The sequence below is a fragment of the Panthera onca genome, chromosome E1 (genome assembly GCF_046562875.1).
Source record: "Panthera onca isolate mPanOnc1 chromosome E1, mPanOnc1 haplotype 2, whole genome shotgun sequence".
In the NCBI taxonomy this organism is placed as follows: Eukaryota; Metazoa; Chordata; class Mammalia; order Carnivora; family Felidae; genus Panthera; species Panthera onca.
The window spans coordinates 28,783,623-28,802,621 of NC_138352.1; the positions used below are offsets into that span (position 1 = coordinate 28,783,623).

General features: G+C 45.6%; 1 protein-coding gene and 1 pseudogene across 4 annotated transcripts in view; one reads left to right on the plus strand and one right to left on the minus strand.

Annotated features, from left to right (window-relative positions):
• The window catches only part of DHRS7B (dehydrogenase/reductase 7B), a 59,647-nt gene extending 44,759 nt beyond the window's left edge, over positions 1-14,888 (plus strand). For all 4 annotated transcript variants that reach the window (XM_060647049.3, XM_060647052.3, XM_060647050.3 and 1 more), the window contains 4 exons: positions 6,650-6,866; positions 7,495-7,587; positions 10,835-10,987; positions 13,671-14,888. In XM_060647049.3, the coding sequence (XP_060503032.1) occupies positions 6,650-6,866; positions 7,495-7,587; positions 10,835-10,987; positions 13,671-13,876 (669 nt within the window). In that variant the 3' untranslated portion in view covers positions 13,877-14,888. The remainder of the gene's footprint in view (positions 1-6,649; positions 6,867-7,494; positions 7,588-10,834; positions 10,988-13,670) is intronic.
• On the minus strand, positions 4,750-5,444 carry LOC132688200 (large ribosomal subunit protein eL31 pseudogene; annotated as a pseudogene).
• Positions 14,889-18,999: the final 4,111 nt, after the last annotated feature.

The window sequence follows — 18,999 nt, forward strand, 5'->3', positions numbered from 1 at the left end:
GTGATATTCCAGTGCACGTATATACCACATTTGGTACATTTATACCACATTTTATTTCTCCGTTAATTTGTTCACGTGCACTAGGGTTGTTTCACCTGTTGGCTGTCATGAATAATGCTACTGTGAAGGGACCTGTGCACATATCTGTTTGGGTCCCTGCTTTCACTTTTTTTGACTCTGTACCTAAGAGTGGAATGGCCGGGCCATAGGTACTTTTATATACAAGCTTTTGAAGAATTGTCAACTGTTTCCCACAGCAACTATACCATTTTACATTCCTACCAGCAGTGCACGAGGGTTTTGCTTTTTCTACATCTTTGCCAACACTTGTTACTTTCCATTTTTTATTATTTTCTTAAATTATACTCATCCTAGGAGATATAAAGGGGCATCTCATTGTGGTTTTGAATTGCATTTCCGTAATTTCATATGATGTTGAGCACCTCTTCATGTGCTTACTGACCATTTGTATGTCTTCTTTGGAGAAGCGTGTTTCAAGTCCTTCTCCCATCATTTTTAATCAGATTGTTTTTGTTGTTGAGTTTAGTTTTCTGTATATTCTGGATATTAATCCTTTATTAGATCTATGACTTGCAAAGATTTTTTTCTCATTCAGTAGATTTTCTTTTCACTTTCTTAACAGTATCCTTTGATGAAGAAAAGTTTTTAACTTAATGTAATTATTTTTAAAGTTTGTTTATATATTTTGAGAGGGATTGTTGAGTGCATAAGAGACAGAGAGAAAGGGGGGCAAAGGGCAGAGAGAGGAGAGAGAGAATCACAAGCAGGCTCCACAATGTCAGCCCAGAGCCCAATGCCTGGCACAGTCTCATGGTGGTGAGATCATGACCTGAGCCAAAATCAAGAGTCAGATGCTTATCCGACTGAGCGACCCAGGTGCCCTAGAAAAGCTTTTAATTTTAGACAAAGCTCAATTTATTTTTTTTGTCACCTGTATTTTTGGTGTCATATCCATGAGGTTGTTGCCAAATCTAATGTTACGAAGATTTTCCCTGATATTTTATTCTAAGCGGTTCTATAGTTTGACACCAACATCTAGGTCTTTAATCCACTTGATTTAATTTTTGTGTATGGTGTTAGGTAAGGTTCCAACTTCATTCTTTTGCATGTTCATATCCAGTTTTCCCAGCACCAGTTATTGAAAACATTGTTCTTTCCTGCTTGAAATGTCTTGCCACACCTGTCAAAAATCACATACCATGAATGCAAGGGTTTATTTTTGGGCTCTCTATTCTATTTATTGGTCTGTATATCCGTCTTTATGCCAGTACCGCACTGTTTGATGGCTGTAGCTTTGCAGTAAGTTTTGAAACCAGGAAGTGTGAGTCTTCCAGCTTTGTTCTTTTTTTTTTTTTTTTTTTCAGTGTTGTCTTGGTTACTCAAGGACCTTTGAGATTTCACATGGATTTTAGGATTTTTTTCTATTTCCTCCAAAAAAAATACTATTATTTTGATAGGGATTGCATTGAATCTGTACATCACTTTGGGTAGTATCGACAACAATGTTAAGTCTTCCAGTCCACGAATGTGAGATGTCTTTCCATGTATTTAGGTCTCCTTTAATTTCTATCAGCCGTGTTTTGTAATGTTTATTTAGCATACAAATCTTTGACCTATTTAGTTAGATTTATTCCTAAATATTTAATTCTTTTAGGTGCGATTATAAATGGATTTTCTTTCCTAATAATCCTTTTCAGATTATTCATTGCTAGTGTGTAGAAACATAGCTGATCTGTGTGTGTTGACCTGGTACCCTGCAACTATACTGAACTGACTTATATTAGCTGTAATAGCTTTCTCTGGATTCCTTGGGGTTTTCTAAATATGGAATCACATTCATCTATGAATAGTTGTCTTCTTCCTTTCCAGTTTTGGTGCATTTTATTTCTTGTGTAATTGCTCTGATTAGAACTCTAGTACTGTGTTGAATAGCTGCAGTGAGAGCAAGCATCCTTGTCTTGTTTTTGATCGTAGGGGGAACACTTTCCATCTTACACCATTGAACATATATTAGCTATAGGTTTTTCTTAAACATCCTCTACCACATTGAGGAATTCCCCCCCCCCATTCCTGGTTTTCTGAGTTTTTATCATTAAAGGGTGTTAGATTTTGTCAAGTCTCTTTTTTGCATCAACTGAGACAATCCTATGGGGTTTTTTCCTTTGTTCTATTAATGTGATATATTGATTGATTTTATTACATTGAACCACCCTTGCATTCCTAGGATAAAGCCCACTTGTTTGTGGTGAATAATCTTTTTAAAATGCTGTTAAAATTGGTTTGCTAGTATTTTGTTGAGGATTTTAACATCTATATTCATAAAGGATGTTGGTCTGTAATTCTCTTGTGATGTCTTTATCTGAACTTGGTATCAGAGTAATGCTGGCCCCACAGAACGAATTAAGAAGTATTCTCTCCTTCCTCTTCAGTTTTTTGGAAGAGTATGAGAAGTGTTGGTGTTAGTTCTTTAAAGTTTGGTGAAACTCACCAGTGAAGCCATCTGGTGCATGACATTTCTTTGTTGGGAGGTTTTAAGTTATCGCTTTAATCTCTCTACCTGTTTGTTATATGTCTGCTAAGATTTTCTATTTCTTCTTGAGTCAGGTAATTTGTGTGTTTAAAGGAATTTTTTCATTTATTCTAGGTTATCTCATTTGTTGGTATACAGTCATTTATAGTATAATTTTTTTTATCTAGGTAAGGACCCACTTTCATTTCTAATTTTTTTAAATGTTTTTTTTTTTTGAAGGAGAGACAGACAGAGCATGAGTGGGGGAGGGTCAGAGAGAGAGGGAGACACAGAATCCGAAGTGGGCTCCAGGCTCCGAGCTGTCAACACAGAGCCTGACGCAGGACTCGAACCATGACCTGAGCCAAAACTGGATGCCTAACCAACTGAGCCACCCTGGCTTTCATTTCTAATTTATTTCCATCCTCTCTTTCTTTGTGTAGCTAATGGTTTTTCAGTTTTGTTGATCTTTTCAAAGAACCAACTTTTGCATTCATGATTTTCTTTATTTCTACTCTGAATTTTTTTTTTTAATCTCCTCTCTAATCTGTATTATTTCCCTCCTCTGCTAGCTTTGGGTTTAGTTTGCTCTGTTCTAGTTCGCTAAGGTGTAAAGTTATGTTACTGATTTGAAATCTTTTTTTTTTTTTTTTTTTTTTTTTATGTAGCCAACTACAGGTATAAATTTCCCTCTTAGCCTTGCTTTCTCTGCAACCCATAAGATTGGCTATGTGGTGTTTTCATTTTCATTTGTGTCTAAATAGTTTCTAATTTTCCTTGTTATTTTTTATGAGTCAGTGGTTTTAAAGTGTGTTATTTAATTTCTGCTTATTTTCTAGTTTACCTTCTGTTACTGATCTCTAGCTTCGTTAAACTGTGGTTGAATAAGACACTTTAAATGATATCTATCTTTTTAAATCTGTTGACATTTGTTTTGTGGCCTAATATATGGTCTTTCCTGGAGGATGTTCCATGTGTGCTTGAGAAGAATATTTATTAGGCTGTTGTCGGGTGGGATGTTCTGTATACATCTGTTAGGTACAATTGATCTATAATGTTGTTCAAGTCCTCTATTTTGTAATTGATCTTCTGATTGGTTGTTCTATCCATTATTGAAAGTGGAGTTTTGAAATATCAAAATATTGTAGAACTGTTTGTTTCTCCCTTCAGTTCTGTTGATTTTTGCTTCATATATTTTGAGTGTCAGTTATTAGGTACATAGATATTTATAACTGTTATATCTTTCTGCTGTAATGACTATCTTTTTATTCTTACAGGCTTACCTTATTTTATTGTGCTTCGCCAATATGGTGTATTTTACAAATTGAAGGTTTATGACAACCCTGTGTCAATCTAGTCTATCAGAGCCATTTTTCCAACAGCATTTGGCCACTTCACAGCTCTGTGTCACATTTTGGTAATTCTCACAATATTTCAAACGTTTTCATTATTATTAGTTTGTTATGGTGATCAGTGATTACAACGCACTGAAAATTCAGATGATGGTTGGCACTTTTAGCAATATTTTAAAATTAAGATATGTACATTGTTTTTAGACATAATGCTGTTGCACACTGATAGACTGCAGTATAGTGTAAACATAACTTTTATATCCACTGGGAAACCAAAAAACTCATTTGACTTGTTTTATTGAGATAGTTGCTGTCAGTGGTCTGAAAGCAAACCTGCAATATCTCTCAGGTATGCCTACATCCAATATCCTTTTCTGTCTCTTGTAACCTTTTATGATTTAAAATCTGTTTTGTCTGATATTAGTACAGCCACTCCAGCTCTCTTTCGGTGATTATTTACTTGGAATATCCTTCTTTCATCCTTTCACTTCCAAGATAATTGTATCTTTAGATTTAAAATGAGTCTCTTAAAGACAGCGTATAGTTGGATTTTTAAAAGAAATTCCAGATTTTATCTGTCTTCTGATTAGAGATTTAAAAGTATTTATATTTAAACTAATCAATATTAAGGAGGAACTTCTGCCAGGTTGCTATTTGTTTTCTGTATACTTTACAGCTTTTTTGTCCTTCATTTCCTGCATTTCTGTCTTTTGTGTTCAGTTGATTTTTTTGTAGTGAAGTGTTTTTGATTTCCTTTGTATTTCCTCATGTGTATATTTTACAGCTGTTTTGTTTGTGGTTTCTGTTTAAAAAAATTTTTTTTAATGTTTATTTATTTTTGAGAGAGAGAGACAGAGTACGAGCATGTCTTTTTTTTCCCAGTTTTATACCTTTATTTGACAATCAGCAATTAGTTCTCATCTACATTAATGGTCTGTGGATTATTGGAAGTGGTGACAGATACATAGGTGACCGACATATAGAGCTTGTTTGGTGAATTTTCATCCTCATTATGTTTTCTGAACAACCAACCACACATGGTTACTCACGTATGGAACATTTCTTATTCCCTTGGCCCAGATAGCTTTGTTGAGCCTGGTGTCAGTGTGCACATCTGGAGTTCCCATCTCCTTCATGGCAAATTTCTGGATCTCTTTGAGTGTCCAAGGGGCTTTTTGAAACCCACTCTATGCGTGTGCTTGTGAATATTGATGATGTGTTCTCTGGTCCCTACCTAATTGATGAGAGAGCGGCCCTTCTCGCCACCCTTCTTTGAGGGAGCCATTCTGCCAGGCCCCTCAGCAATTATTCTTCAAATATTCTATCTTCCCCTTTCTCTCTCTTTTCTCCTTCTCAGATTTACACAGTGTGTTTATTGGTCCACTTGATGGCATCCCACCGATCCCTTAGGTCCTGTTTACTTTTCCTTTTTCTTTTTTTCTTATTCTCAGAGTCAGTGATTTCAGATGTCCTCTCTTCAGTTTCACTGATTCTCTCTTCTCTGTGCTCAAATCTGCTTTTGAACTTGTAGGGTATTTTCCATTTTTGTCATTGTACTTTTGAGCTCCAGAATTTTTTTTTATAATTTATTTCTTTAATGATATTCTCATTTTGTTTATACATCAATTTTCTGACTTTTTCCATGTCTTCCTTTAGCACTTTGAGGATCTTTTAAGACATTTGCTTTAAAATCTATGTCTAGGAAGTCCATTGTCTAGGCTTCCTCAGGTGTGTTTTCTGGGGATTTATTTATATTTTTGAATATCAGAATAATAAGTGTAACTCCTTTAAATCTATTGGAAACTATTTTAGCTAGTAGTGGTTAAAATAATGCAACTTGCATCCATACTGCGCCTCAGTGATCAGAGCAGCAATCCACCGTCAGAACGCAATCCTGATTTTTGGAGACAAGGTCCTCATTGCCTACCTTGGCATCCTCAAGCTGCACCAGAGATGTGGGTAGCCTTTCCTACAGCGGCCTGCCACAGGGATGGGGGTGGGGAATGGAAAGCTACCACCAAGCTGATGGCTAGAATTGACTCAGATTATCCATAACTTGCCAGCCAAGCACTGCCCCGGAAGCTGCAAGCATCAGATAGACTACAGAGTTCCAAAATTGTCATATCAGAGAGTTTCTGCTAGTACAGCGTCCAGGGGGAAAGACAGACTCCTAGAACTTCCTACTGTGCCATCTTCTCTCATTTCATACCCCCACTCCTTCTGCCTCTTGTTAAACTCACTTCCATTGGGAAGTCCTATAAGTTAGACGGCTCAGCTTTTCATTTCTCTGGCATCCCGTTCTTTACAATTAGAGAATCTGTCTGTCTTCCTCACTAGACAGTTTGCTTCTAGAAGACAGGAACCATGTTTGTCTTGCTTTTTGCCCTGTCCCCAGTGCCCGGCACATAGAAGATATATTAACAACAACAACAAAAATGTTTCATGAACAAATGAATGAAAGTGGCTTAACCCGAGAAGAATAGAGCCTCTGTTGAGATGTAATGGTACCGGAGAGCACCATGCTGGCTCAGGGCAGCAAGGGGAGTCTGGCTCTAGTAGTCATTTTCAGTTCAGGGGACAGGTTGCCCAGGTCATGTGTGAGCACCACAGGCAAGATCCTTCAGGCCACATTTCTTTGGAAGACAGGTGCTAGAGCCTGAGCATGTCATGCCCAGCGGGCTACTCCCCACCCTCTGAAAAGCAGGGACATGTGGTTCACATGCCTGTCACTCTGAAGATGCCTTCGGTTTCTGTCATATTTGACCAGGTGCAGACACACAAGCCTTACACGGTGGCCTTTGACCTTGCGGACCCTGGGGCCATAGTTGCAGCAACAGCCGAGATCCTGCAGTGCTTCGGCTACGTGGATGTGCTCATCAACAATGCTGGCATCAGCTACCGAGGCGCCATTGTGGACACTACCCCAGACGTGGACAAGAAAGTCATGGAGACAAACTACTTTGGCCCAGTTGCTCTAACGAAAGGTAACAGTCCTGAAGTAAAAGAAAAAGGAGCACTGCTATGTTGATGTTCTTTTCACTTTACTTGGTTCCTTTTTAGCTAAATGTTGCCCGTCTCCATCTATTTTACCCTGGAATGGGTGTTGTCATTAGAGCTTGGGTGTTTGTTTTCTCCAGGCTTTCACTTGGATTTTCTTTATCTGTTTTATAGCCTTAAATCAAGATGTTCTCCCCAGTGACAGCTTTATTTATACAGCATTGTCCCCCCCCCCCATTTCCTCTTCATGGTGTTTGCAAACCCATACAAAGTGGGGATATTTTTATGTCCAGCCATGGGTATCACTCAAGGGTAGAGGCTCTGCCTAGAAAAGGTGACTGAGCTGACTGACTGTTCCTGGTGATTAGGCTTCTGCCTGCCTCCCTCCTTGCTTCCTTCCCAGTCCTCCACTGGCCTCCTCCCTCCTGTTGGCAGTCTGCTGGGCACAGGGGACCTGAGAGTCCCAAGGAAGCGTGGTGCTCCCCATTGAGAAGCCTTCCCTGTTCACCTCTCTGGCTCTGACTACATACAATAAGCAAGCTCGCCTCCTGTCAGCATTAGCTGTGGTGACCAGAAGAGAAGTCCTGCCCTAAAGCCTCTGCTCTCTTTCTTCAGCACTCCTGCCCTCCATGATCAAAAGGCGACAAGGCCATATTGTTGCGATCAGCAGCATCCAGGGCAAAATCAGCATTCCTTTCCGATCAGCATGTGAGTACTTCCTAGTCTCTCTCCCCTATGCTTTTCCCTAATGTTTTCTCGTGATTATAAAAATAACACACTTAGTGTCGCTGGGCAGACACTCAATACAGAGTGTGGGAGGGAATTGATCAGAATGTGCTCTGAGCAGGCCGGGCTTCAGATGGCAGCTCCACTCCTCACCCACCCCCCTCTCCCCCGCGTGACCTCGTGTGAGTGTCCTCGCCGCACCCCCAGTCTGCAGCTGCAGAAGGGAGACAGGGCCAGTCCCAGGCCAGAGGAGCCGCCGGGAAGACTGAGTTCCTCTCTGAGCGCTGGGGGAGAAGCGCCCGAGCGGTGCCGGGCCGAGGGCCGTGCGCGCTAGCCACCATCTCATTGTCGGTCTGCACCGTCCTCACGGGCACTTCCGCTGGGTCACTTTGCGGCACGTGCCTCCAAACTTTTCTCACGTGAGCAAACACATGGTAGCGTACAAACACGGAATCACATTGTACATACCGTTTTGTGGCTTGCTAATTAATTCCACCAGACGATATAGTAGTAATGCCTCGGGTAGATACGACGTGAGCTGTTGAGCCATCTTCCTGGACGCGTGAGGATCACGTGCCCTCAGTTCTTGTCCGGTACCGATGATGTGCTACCCAGAACCTCCTTGAATACTTACATCTCTGGGCACTCGTGGGAGGGTTTCAGTAAGATAAATTCCCAAAAGTGGAAGTATTAAATAGGACCAGGAAATTAACCCTGCCAAACTGACTTCCGGTTGGCACACTCACCTCCACGTACGAGTGACTGGGCCAGAGTTCTGAGATATCATTTCACTCCGCTGTCTACCGCCCCGTTGTACCGGCAAACAGACGGAGCCTGGTTCTGTTTTGCTGAAAGATTTCAAAGGTGGTTTCACGGACCGCCCGGGGAACTCCTTCCTCTGCTCTGCCCTGTGCAGTCAGTGCTGACGTCACCTGTTCTCACCTCCGAGTGCGGGCCTCCGCCTGGCGCAGCTGCGCGCTGGGCAGCGAAAGGAGGGAGGGCAGAGCCGGGTCAGCACTTTGCGAGGGCCGTACCAGACATCCGGCCGGACGCTATCTGAACCGGAGCTGTGACAAAGACATCTTCTTTCTCTCCAGATACAAACCCCTGCTTTGCCTGTGGTTCTAGTCGCGTGTCCTTAGGCAAGTAACTTAAAGTCCCTGACCCTCTGTCTCCTTGCTTGTGAAGAGACTGACGGTTACCGCACACACTTCACAAGGCTCTGTTAAAGATGAGAGGAGACACCTGGAGACCAAGAGTCCTTTGTGAACTGTGGGGTTCTCCATCCATAGTTGTTTCTGGGGGTGTTATTTCCCTGCTCACCAGCATTCCATTTTGACTCCCGGCAGCACAGGACAGCTCTCTAAGACAGCTCTAATGGTTCAGGAAGAAATATAATCACAAATGATAAAACAAATGAGGTGAAATGTTAATAATAGATAAATCAGGGTAAAGGATATATTCTTTGTACTAAATTACTTTCAAACTTTACTTTGACTTAATCTCCCTGAATTTTGTTCTCCACTTGGCCTGTGGCTGCAGTAGGTCCCGCAGAGTTGGTCTGGGCGCTTTATGACGAGCAGACTGAGTGTGGCGGTGTGCCTGGGCATGTTAGCTAACCCTGGTGAGCAGCAGTCTTCTTGACTATAAAATGGGAGAGCGGCCTTACCCGCTTCCCACCGCTGGTGGGATGATCTAGGTGGCCTGTCGAGCCCCGTGCCCTGCAGGTCGGAGGGGCTCACTAGTGACAGCCGTGGTGATGGTGATAAGTCAGCCTGGCTGAGGACCTACGGCCTGGGACTCTGTGAGAGTAGTCATCAGGGTGCAGCCTTCTATTTGGGGACCCCCCCCCCAGGGTGACTCTTCTCAATCCTTGGGCCTGGGCTGCACACCTGGGATCACAGCTGACAAGAGCAGCTCTCTCCACCCACCTACCCGCAAACTCCTCGTCCAGCCCCCAGCAGCTCGGCCCACACCAAAGGCGCTGGCCTGAGAAAGGCACCACAGGGAGGGCCGACGCTGGACTCTCTCACGTGCCTTGCCGGGACACTTCCTTGCTTTTTCCCTTCCTGCCATTTCGGCTGATGGATGCCCCTTTCCCATGGCTAAGCTACTTAGAACTGTGAATTGGAGGAAACTGATTTTCAGTGGAGATGCTGTGTGTTTCCCAAGAATGTCATTGTCGGGTCACTGTTGTCCCCCCTCAAAGCACCTTTCACCACATTGTGGAGCCGTGGCCGACAAGCTGCCGTGGCTCGACTTCTCCCAAGTGGAGCAGGATCGATGGCTCTTCCAGATGAAGCCACTTCATGGAAGTTTATCAAACAAAATACATAAGAAAGCTAAGCATGGATTTTATACACACACTCCCGTGCATGCAAGGATGCTCACTGGCAGCTCTGTTCAGTGACGAGACCTGGAGACAAGCCCGGAAGTTCCAACCCCTGAAGTCTGGTGGCCCATGGAGAGCATGGTGGGCCTGCACAGGTGCCACAGAGGCTATATGGTCTGTATCACCAGGGGGAAAAAGCTACTGGCAGGAATAATATAAACAGTAGAGCTCACTTCTGTTAAAAAAAAAAAATTAAGTGTAAAATCACATATATGTACATAGAGTATCTAAAAAGTAAATGCTGAGAAACCATTAGCATAGGTTATCTCTGGAGAATGGAATTGGAAGACAGAAGGAAGACTTTGACTCTTATATCCTCTGTCCCACTTAAATGTTTCACTCATTAGACATTAAGTTGTGATATATATATATATATATATATATATATATATATATATATATATATATATATGTTTTAACTCTTAATGTTAGAATAATTTCAGACTTAAAAGTTGCAGGAACAGTACAAGGAACTCCCGTGTCGCCTTCATGTAGATTCCCCAGTTGTTAACGTCTGACCATATTTGCTTTATCATATTCTGTGTGTGTTGTGTGTATATATGCATGTATGTGTGTATATATGATTTATAATTTTTTTCCTGAATCATTTGAAAGAGGGTGAGGAATATGATGCTCCTTTACTCCTACACAGCAGGGTATTTCCTAAGAACAGGTATACACTGCACTTCCCTAAGTCAGGAAAGGAACACGGCTGTAATACTGTAATCTTAAATTGTAATGTCAGTTTTTAAGTAAAAGCGAATGAATGGGAACGAATATGTGGGCCTGTCTCAGGCCCTCGCCCTCACCTGCATCTCTGGCCACAAACCTTTGCAGATGCGGCCTCCAAACATGCAACCCAGGCGTTCTTTGACTGTCTTCGTGCCGAGATGGAACAGTATGAGATCGAGGTGACTGTCATCAGCCCTGGCTACATCCACACCAACCTCTCTGTAAATGCTGTCACTGCTGATGGGTCCAAATATGGAGGTGAGGCCCTAGTTTCTCTTTTCTTCCGTGAAAAGCTGTCGGCTGGCGATAGCGAGATGTGCTTCTCTCACCTGATGATTCTTTGATTCTTTTTCATTTGGAATGTAATTTTTTTAAGTTTATTTATTTGAGAGAGACAGAAAGAGAGAGAGGGAGGGAGGGAGGGAGGGAGAGAGAGAGAGAGAGAGAATGAGTGGGGGAGGGGCAGAGAGAGAGAGAGAATCCATGCTGTCAGCACAGAGCCCAATGTGGGGCTCCATGCCACGAACCATGAGATCATGACCTGAACCTAAACCAAGAGTGGGGCACTTAACTTCCTGAACCACCCAGGGTGCCCCTGGAATATAATTAAAAAAAACCTTTTTTAAAAATGTTTACTTATTTTTGAGAGAGAGAGAGAGAGAGACAAAGTGTGAGCAGGGTAGGGACAGAGAGAGGGAGACACAGAATCCGAAGCAGGCTCCAGGCCCTGAACTATCAGAAGGATGGAGGGCTCAAACTCAGGAACCGCAAGATCATGACCTGAGCCAAAGTCGGATGCTTAACTGATGGAGCCACCCAGGCGCCCCTGGAATATAATTTTTAAAACTAAAAAACTTGATGTATGGGTGTTGGTTATATATACTGTTGAATAATGGTCATTTACCACGAGCCATCCTTAGCCTGAGCATCACCATTGCAGCTGTTGGAACAGGGTCCCTGTTGGCCAGGACTCAGTCCTTAAAGGACTTTGAGGGCCAAGCTGAAATGCTGCGAGACTTTCCGCTAACCCATCCTCAGTGAATTAAAGTAAAATCAAAGTGGATTAATCGCATGGAAAGTATGGGTTGCTTGCCCCAAAAGATTCCCCACTCAGTGTGCTTGAGAAATGACTGATTTCAGGATACTCAAAGGAAAGAGCACAGTCTTCTGGGGTGACGCTGGGTGTACCGGTCTCAGATCTCCCATCTTGCTTCAGCCAAAGATGTGGTGAGCTGACCTGCAGTCACCACTAGTGGGCTGAATGGCCCGGCCCCAGCGTGCAGGCTCAGGCCAGCCTCCCGGGTCAGGTGACCCATGCACGCTATTGCCCTGGGAACTGAGTTGCTTTCCCACACTTGCGTGGGGCCTGCCTCCCTCTTAAGTACTGACCTGCCTGTCCTGCCTCCCTGGATGTGACCTTTTGGGCCTATGCTATGGTGTTCACCAGGGGCCTCCTGTCCCTGCACCCCACCTCGGCCAGACCTGAACTGCACATGCCCTGGATAGGCGCTCACTCAGCAAGTCAGCAGAAACCATATAGAGGCATAGAGCTAGAGAGGTTCATACTTATTTATACCTAGAAGAATCTCTTTTTTTTAAGTGTTTATTTTTGAGAGAGAGAGAGAGAGAGAGCAAGCAGGGGAGGGACAGAGAGAGAGGGAGACAGAGGACCGGAAGTGGGCTCCACAGTGACAGCCCAGAGCCCAGTCCAGTGCTTGAACTTGTGAACTGCGAGATCATGACCTGAGCCAAAGTTGCCCCTAGAAGAATCTTTTCCAACTGAGCCACCCAGGAACCCCTAGAGGAATGTTTTTTTTCTTTTTAATGTAAAGCTCTTTTCCTTTTTTTTTTTTTCCAGTTTATTTATTTATTCTGAGAGAGAGAGTGTGTGTGCGTGCGCACATGAGCAGGGGAAGGTCAGAGGGAGAAGAGGACAGAGGATCCTAAGTGGGCTCCAAGCTGACAGACAGCAGAGAGCCTGATGCAGGGCTCAAACTCACGAACCGTGAGATCATGATCTAAGCAAAGTCAGATGCTTAAGCCACTGAGCCACCCGGGTGCCCCTAGAAGAATCTTTTTAAAAAAATTCCCTCTATGGCCTTTAAAAAGAAGCAACTATCAGAAATCAATTCTGTGTTGACAAAAACCCAACGAGAACAGATATCGGTGAGGAGGCTCACGCGTTTTGGACAACTTACAAATAGTTTCAAATGGTCTGCGCTAGTGGCCTCTCCTCTCTGGCTGCCAACTGGTTCTGCTTGGTCGGCAACATTGTCACATCACTAGGAAAGAAGGAACATCAGTTGGCGTCAACCAGCCTAACACCTCCTAACCTCCCTGAGCTGCCTCTGACACCGAAAACGAACCAAGGATTTCTTCCTGTTCCTTACCGGTCACCACATGATGTGGGGAACTGGGACGTCTCTTCCTGACCCACCTCACTCTCAGTCTGGCCAGCTTGTCGTGCACATGAGGGGTCATAGTCTCCTCCTATCACCTGTCTGGCAGACCTCAGGCCAAGCTACCCCAGACAAATCAGTGCTGCAACACCCTTAGTTGTGCGTTCCGGTAGACAACAGTTCCCAAGGTCGGGAATCGGTGTGTGTGTGATTGCTCTTTGAGACCCCATCTGGGCTGGCCTTTGGCCTGTGTCATGAGCCACCAGTTGTAAGCACTTACAAGGTCACCCATCTACCTCGTTTCCACATCTCACCCACAGTCCCCTTTCCCCCTTCACACATACTGAGCTGCTGACGGCTTCCTCATTTCTTTGGAGTACGGAATAGTCAGGGATGGTGGCAAACCCCTTGCCTCCTGACAGACTGTGGCAAGGGCCCCATGATGGGAAATTCAGCCGACATCGGTTCATGTCAGCTCAAGTCCTGCGGAGAGAGACTTCTGCTTCTAAGTTCATGTGTTTCTTTGGTTTTGTTTATTTTAGTTATGGACAAGACCACAGCCCAAGGCCGAAGCCCCGTGGAGGTGGCCCGAGATGTTCTGGCTGCGGTGGGGAAGAAAAAGAAAGATGTGATCCTGGCCGACCTCCTGCCTTCCTTGGCCATTTATCTGCGAACTCTGGCTCCTGGGCTCTTCTTCAGCCTCATGGCCTCCAGGGCCAGAAAGGAGCGGAAATCCAAGAACTCCTAGTCGCGCGTCCGAGCTGGGATAGGGAAGCAGCACCTGCCTGGGTATAGGTGCTGGACAAGGGACAGCTGTGTTTGTTGAGACTTTACTGGATGTTTGTCTTACGAGTGGGAAAGATGGAACATACATACACTTGTCCTGAACTGAAGATCCCTGGCTAGGCCTCTGCTAATAGAATGAAAACCAAAAAGGCAACAACCTTCTTCCCAGGGATGAGGGGTAAACCTTACGGAACAAATGTGGAGCTCATTTTAAAGTAAGGACCTGAAATAAATGAATGAGCAGTCAGAGGTGTAGTCCTCAAGGGCTGGAAAAACTATGCCTCCTTTGAATTCCAGCCTCCGCCAGCTCCTAGAAAGTGTTTCAGCCTTGAAAACAGAAGACATCCTGACATCACCTGACCCAGTTCTCATATTTGACTTATCTGGACCACGTGCCTAATTGTTTTGGCAGAGGCACCTGTAGCACTCAAGGGAGAAGGCTGTCGTAAGAAGCCATCATCCATATCCATTTTCAGGGCTCTACAGTCCATCATCCAACATGACCAATGGGCTAATACGCCTTCTGTCTTCCAGCATAACCCAAGTGATGCCGGCTTTAGTTCCTAAAAGGAATTCCCTGTTTCCCCTGTAAACTCTCACCTCAAGCCCCGTAGACCAGGCCCCACTCCAAGCAGAAGACGAATTTATTAAGGAAACAGGCAAAGGGGAGAGGAAAACCCCACATGGTCCCGTGTATCCTCTAAGAAAGAAGACTCAGAAGCCTGGTCAGGTGGGGAGGGATTGTAAAGCGGCATCTGGTCCCTGGTGAGAGCAGTCATTTGCTAGCTGTGCCTGTTGGATGCCTGCTTCCACCTTTTTGATTTCTTAAAAATACATGGTTGAGGTTCAATGAGTGAATCAACTTCATATTGAAAGTTTAGGATGAAACTTTTCCTATTATTGAGGCTGAAAGTGGAAATTGTGGGTGTATTGTATGACTTTCCCAACTTGGAATAAAAATCTTGCATATCATACCGGCACCTCGCACTGTGTCCCAACTCTGGTCCTATGGAGCTTGTGTTTTAAAAGCTATCCCTGAAATAAAAATGGCCAAAGCCACAGCCTGTGGTTAGTGTTTGAGGCCGTCAAGTTTCCTGAGAGCAGGAGCATGAAGAGTGGGGCGTTAGATCTGGTGATCTTCCCCAGCTCCCACCATGGGCCTGAACATTCCAAGGGCCCCTGGTTGAAATGTGGATATAGACATATGGGTTGGCTCTTCATCTTCCAAATAAACCATCTACTTCCCTCCAGACATGGAACAGAGAGACCTTACTGTTCACATCAGGGCTCTTAGAGCCAGGGAAGAGCTGGACCCAAGACAGCAGTAGCAGCCACTCTAAAGCCTAGCGTGACATTGAGTTAAATGGCCAAGGGCACAGCAGGTGCTCAGGAAAAGGCAGTGACAAAGAAAGCTTTTCCTCTAAATGGGAATGAGAGAACATCTCTCCTTGGACACTTGTTGATGGGCACTTTCAACAGGGCCCGTATCCAAGTGCTGCCCTTTTCTCTCTGATAAGCAAAACGGGCAGCACCTGGAGGCCGATGCGATCTCCTGCCCTCAAAAGAACACACGTTTAGCAGCCACACGGTCTGTCATCAAAAGACGTCAAACGCACTGTTGAGGTGGTTGCTTTGGGGGCCACTGTGACAGTGGCCGGGAGCCCCCCAAGCCCTGACTGGGGTGCAGGTGGCACGCAGAACTTGGAGCAGACGTGCAGGGTCTCAACCTAGATACAACACTTGAGCCAGATCCCAAACCACTGGATGTGCCTTTACCGTACATTCTTGAAGACTCAACCAACTCACTTGCTAAAACTTACTTTAGAAACCTTATATTCTACCGTATGAATAGTGAATAATGTAATACAAACAACCATTAAATTTAGCTGGATCTGGCTGTCTGCCAAAGGCTGAGGCCCAGCTGCCCTTGAGGAGGTCGGCAAGGTCAGAGAGGTACTGAAGATCCGCTCGCACCGCAGCACATGCTCTCTCCGGCCTTGGAAACTACGCAGAGGACTAAAAGGGCAAGCGATTCAGGGTTCTTCAAAAGTCCGTGTGGCACGTCAAGCCATGTTGGGGGGCCTCTGGAGTTGGGTGCGGCTCCCCGGAGACAGCACTGCCTGGTAAAGGCGGGGCTTGCTGTCTCCACTGGGATGGCGGCCGCAGGACCAGGACCCCAACTTGGCATCTCTTTTTAAAAATGTTTTAAAAATGTAGATCCTAGTTACTTAACACATAGTGTGCTAATGATTTCAGGAATAGAATCTAGTGGCTCATCACTTACATATAACACCTGGTCCTCCTCCCAGCAAGTGCCCTTAGTGCCCATCGCTCCTTTAGCCCATCTCCCCACCAACACCCGAGAGCAACCCTCAGTTTGTTCTCTGTATTTAAGAGTCTCTTACGGTTTGTCTCCCTCTCTGTTTTTATATTATTTTTTCTTCCCTCCCCTTATGTTCATTTGTTTTTTATCTTAAATTCCACATGTGAGTGAAATCATGATTGGAATACATTTATTCCATTGAATGTATATACCACATCTTCTTTATCCATTCACCAGGCAGTGGACATTGGGCTCTTTCTATACTTTGGCTACTGTCAATAGTGCTGCTACAAACATTGGGGTGCATGTGCCCCTTCGAATCAGCACTCCTGTGTCCTTTAGATAAATTCCTAATAGTGCAATTGCTGGGTCGCAGGGTAGTTCTATTTTCAGTTTTTGGAGGAACCTCCATACTGTTTTCCACAGTGGCTGCACCAGTTTGCATTCCCACCAGCAGTGCAAAAGGGTTCCTCTCTATCTGCACCAACATCTGTTGTCGCCTGAGTTGTTCATCGTGGCCATTTGGCAGGTGTGAGGTATTATCTCACTGTGGTTTTGATTTGTGTTTCCCTGATAATGTCACTCTTGCTTTCAGATCGGTGTCTGAATACGAACATCTGCCGCCTGGGGTGGTGGCGGTGCTGTTCCAGTTTCTCCTTTCTGTCCTCAAAGCTTTGTTCTCCTCTCTCTCTTTCATCCTGGGATTCTGGGTATGGTTGAAAAGCTCAGTTCTGGATTGCTTCTGCCTGCAGATGAAGTTCAAAGGCACTTTCCACTTTGCTCTTTAGGTCTCCTGGTGTTTCACTGGTCCGAGGGCAGAAGCAGGCGCGCCTGTGTTTCGTGCCCAAATCAGAGCATGGAAAGTACAACCAAGTGAGTTTCCAGATGGCAGCACCACACATCTGCGCACTGCTGAGCGGCCACGGCTCGCGAGTGACTGGATGGAATGGTGAGCGCGCAGCTGCCTGGGCGCACTGCCCGGCTCCTCGCAGGCTCCATGGAAGGAGTCTCCCTCCCCTTCAGTGGGGCCTGACAGCTGCTGAAGCAGATGTGAACACTTCGGAGGGCGCAGATAGACTAACGAAGAGAGACCGCCCCTGAGCGCTTGCCAGGATCTGCTCCCCCCGCATTCTTGACGAGTTGACCTTTACAAAGGCTCTCTGCTCTCCTCTGAAACTGGGGTGAGACTGGGCAGTTCCAACAAGACTCACGTAATTAGGTTAATTGCACGATGCATTCACAGAAATGGCACGCACAAGGCTCGTGTGTGGACTTTGCAGAGAAGGGCCCAGCCGACTTGGCCTTTGTTTCTCATTTGGCAGTGACTTAAAAATTGCTGTTTCTTCCAGAGCATCGTGGCACGTCACAGAGGAGCACAACCCACTTGTCAGCGATGTCGAAGTGGGAAGGCGACGGGAACAGAGAAGCCGGCGCCCACAGAAGGGAATCCTTCCAGCTGCAGGAGGTGTGATCCTGCCGCTCCCCTTCCCAGCCAGTTTGGGGCGCCGCTCGCGTAGAGGCCTGGAACATGAGAGTCCTGCCCCGCGCTCCCCAGCAGTGCCGAGCCCTCACCCTGGCAGGAGACCTGTAAGTGAGGTGGTGTCTCAGAACCTGGGCTAGTCCAGCAGACAAGAATCAGTTTGTTGAGCGCAGCCTCAGGCACCTTGTTCGCACTTGGCCTCTTCTCCTGGTGAGGGCTTCTGCTCAGCCCTCAACCCACCGAGATGGCTACTTGTCCACTTCTAGCCTCCTGCCCCAGGAAAAGCTGATGTGCAGGCAGAGCATGGGGCTCCCTTTCCGAACCTGGGCCGTTTATTACAAAAACACCTACCATTCCGGCCCAGCAGGCTCGAGAGCCGGCAGCCAGACGCCCAAGGGACCGCAGGCACTGTACAACTGAGACCAGGTCTATTTGTCTGGGATCGCTACCAATTTATCCTTTTGCTCCAGACGGCCAGACTGCCCCGTAAACGACAGTGTGTAGCCAACACCATTTTGCCACCCGGCATTCGAATGAGTGATTAGTATTTCTAGGCTCCTCGGAGTTACAGTTTTTCAAACTCTTTGTGGATGATGGACGGTCCATTTTGAAAGCTTTTAAAAGCTCTGAATCTCCCTTACAATAAATAGCCCAGTCACTCCCTTTGAGCTCTGAACACCTCCGCATGCACCCCTTCATTATTCTCTGGTATCAGCTCTTCCTGGTAGAGCCTTTAAAACTAGGTTGCTTCTTGAAGATGGACCCTTCAGAAAGAAGTACCATGTAGCTCTTCAGGGAGGACTGAGCAGGCCTTAGGAAGGTTGCAGTTAAGGCGGGGAACCCAGTGTCTTTGTGGAAAGGCCGGTTTCATTTATCCGAAACCTTACAGGGATATGGAGGATGGTGTGCAATCTGCCCTTTGCTGTGAGGGGGACACGGGACCTGACTGCTATGGAACGGGAACACTGAGACGGGCGCCGAGGGGAGGGTGCTTCCTCAGCCTAGGGCAGTGGGCTTGAACTCAGGGTCCGCCTCAGGAACAGCTCAGGTGCCGGATGTTCATTTGTGTGTCCTTCAAAATCAAAAGCTCTGGACAGGGGATCCCAGGCCTCAGTTCTCCACGTGGACCCAAACGGAAACCCAGTGACCTCTGGACCTCGTCACCTGATCCTACCACGTGGCCCGAGCAGCATTCAGCTGTGCTGGCCTTGAGAACGAGGCCGCCGTCAGAGGTGAACCGCTCTGGGAAGGGTCTGGGCCTGCCTTGTTCCGAGGCCCGTCC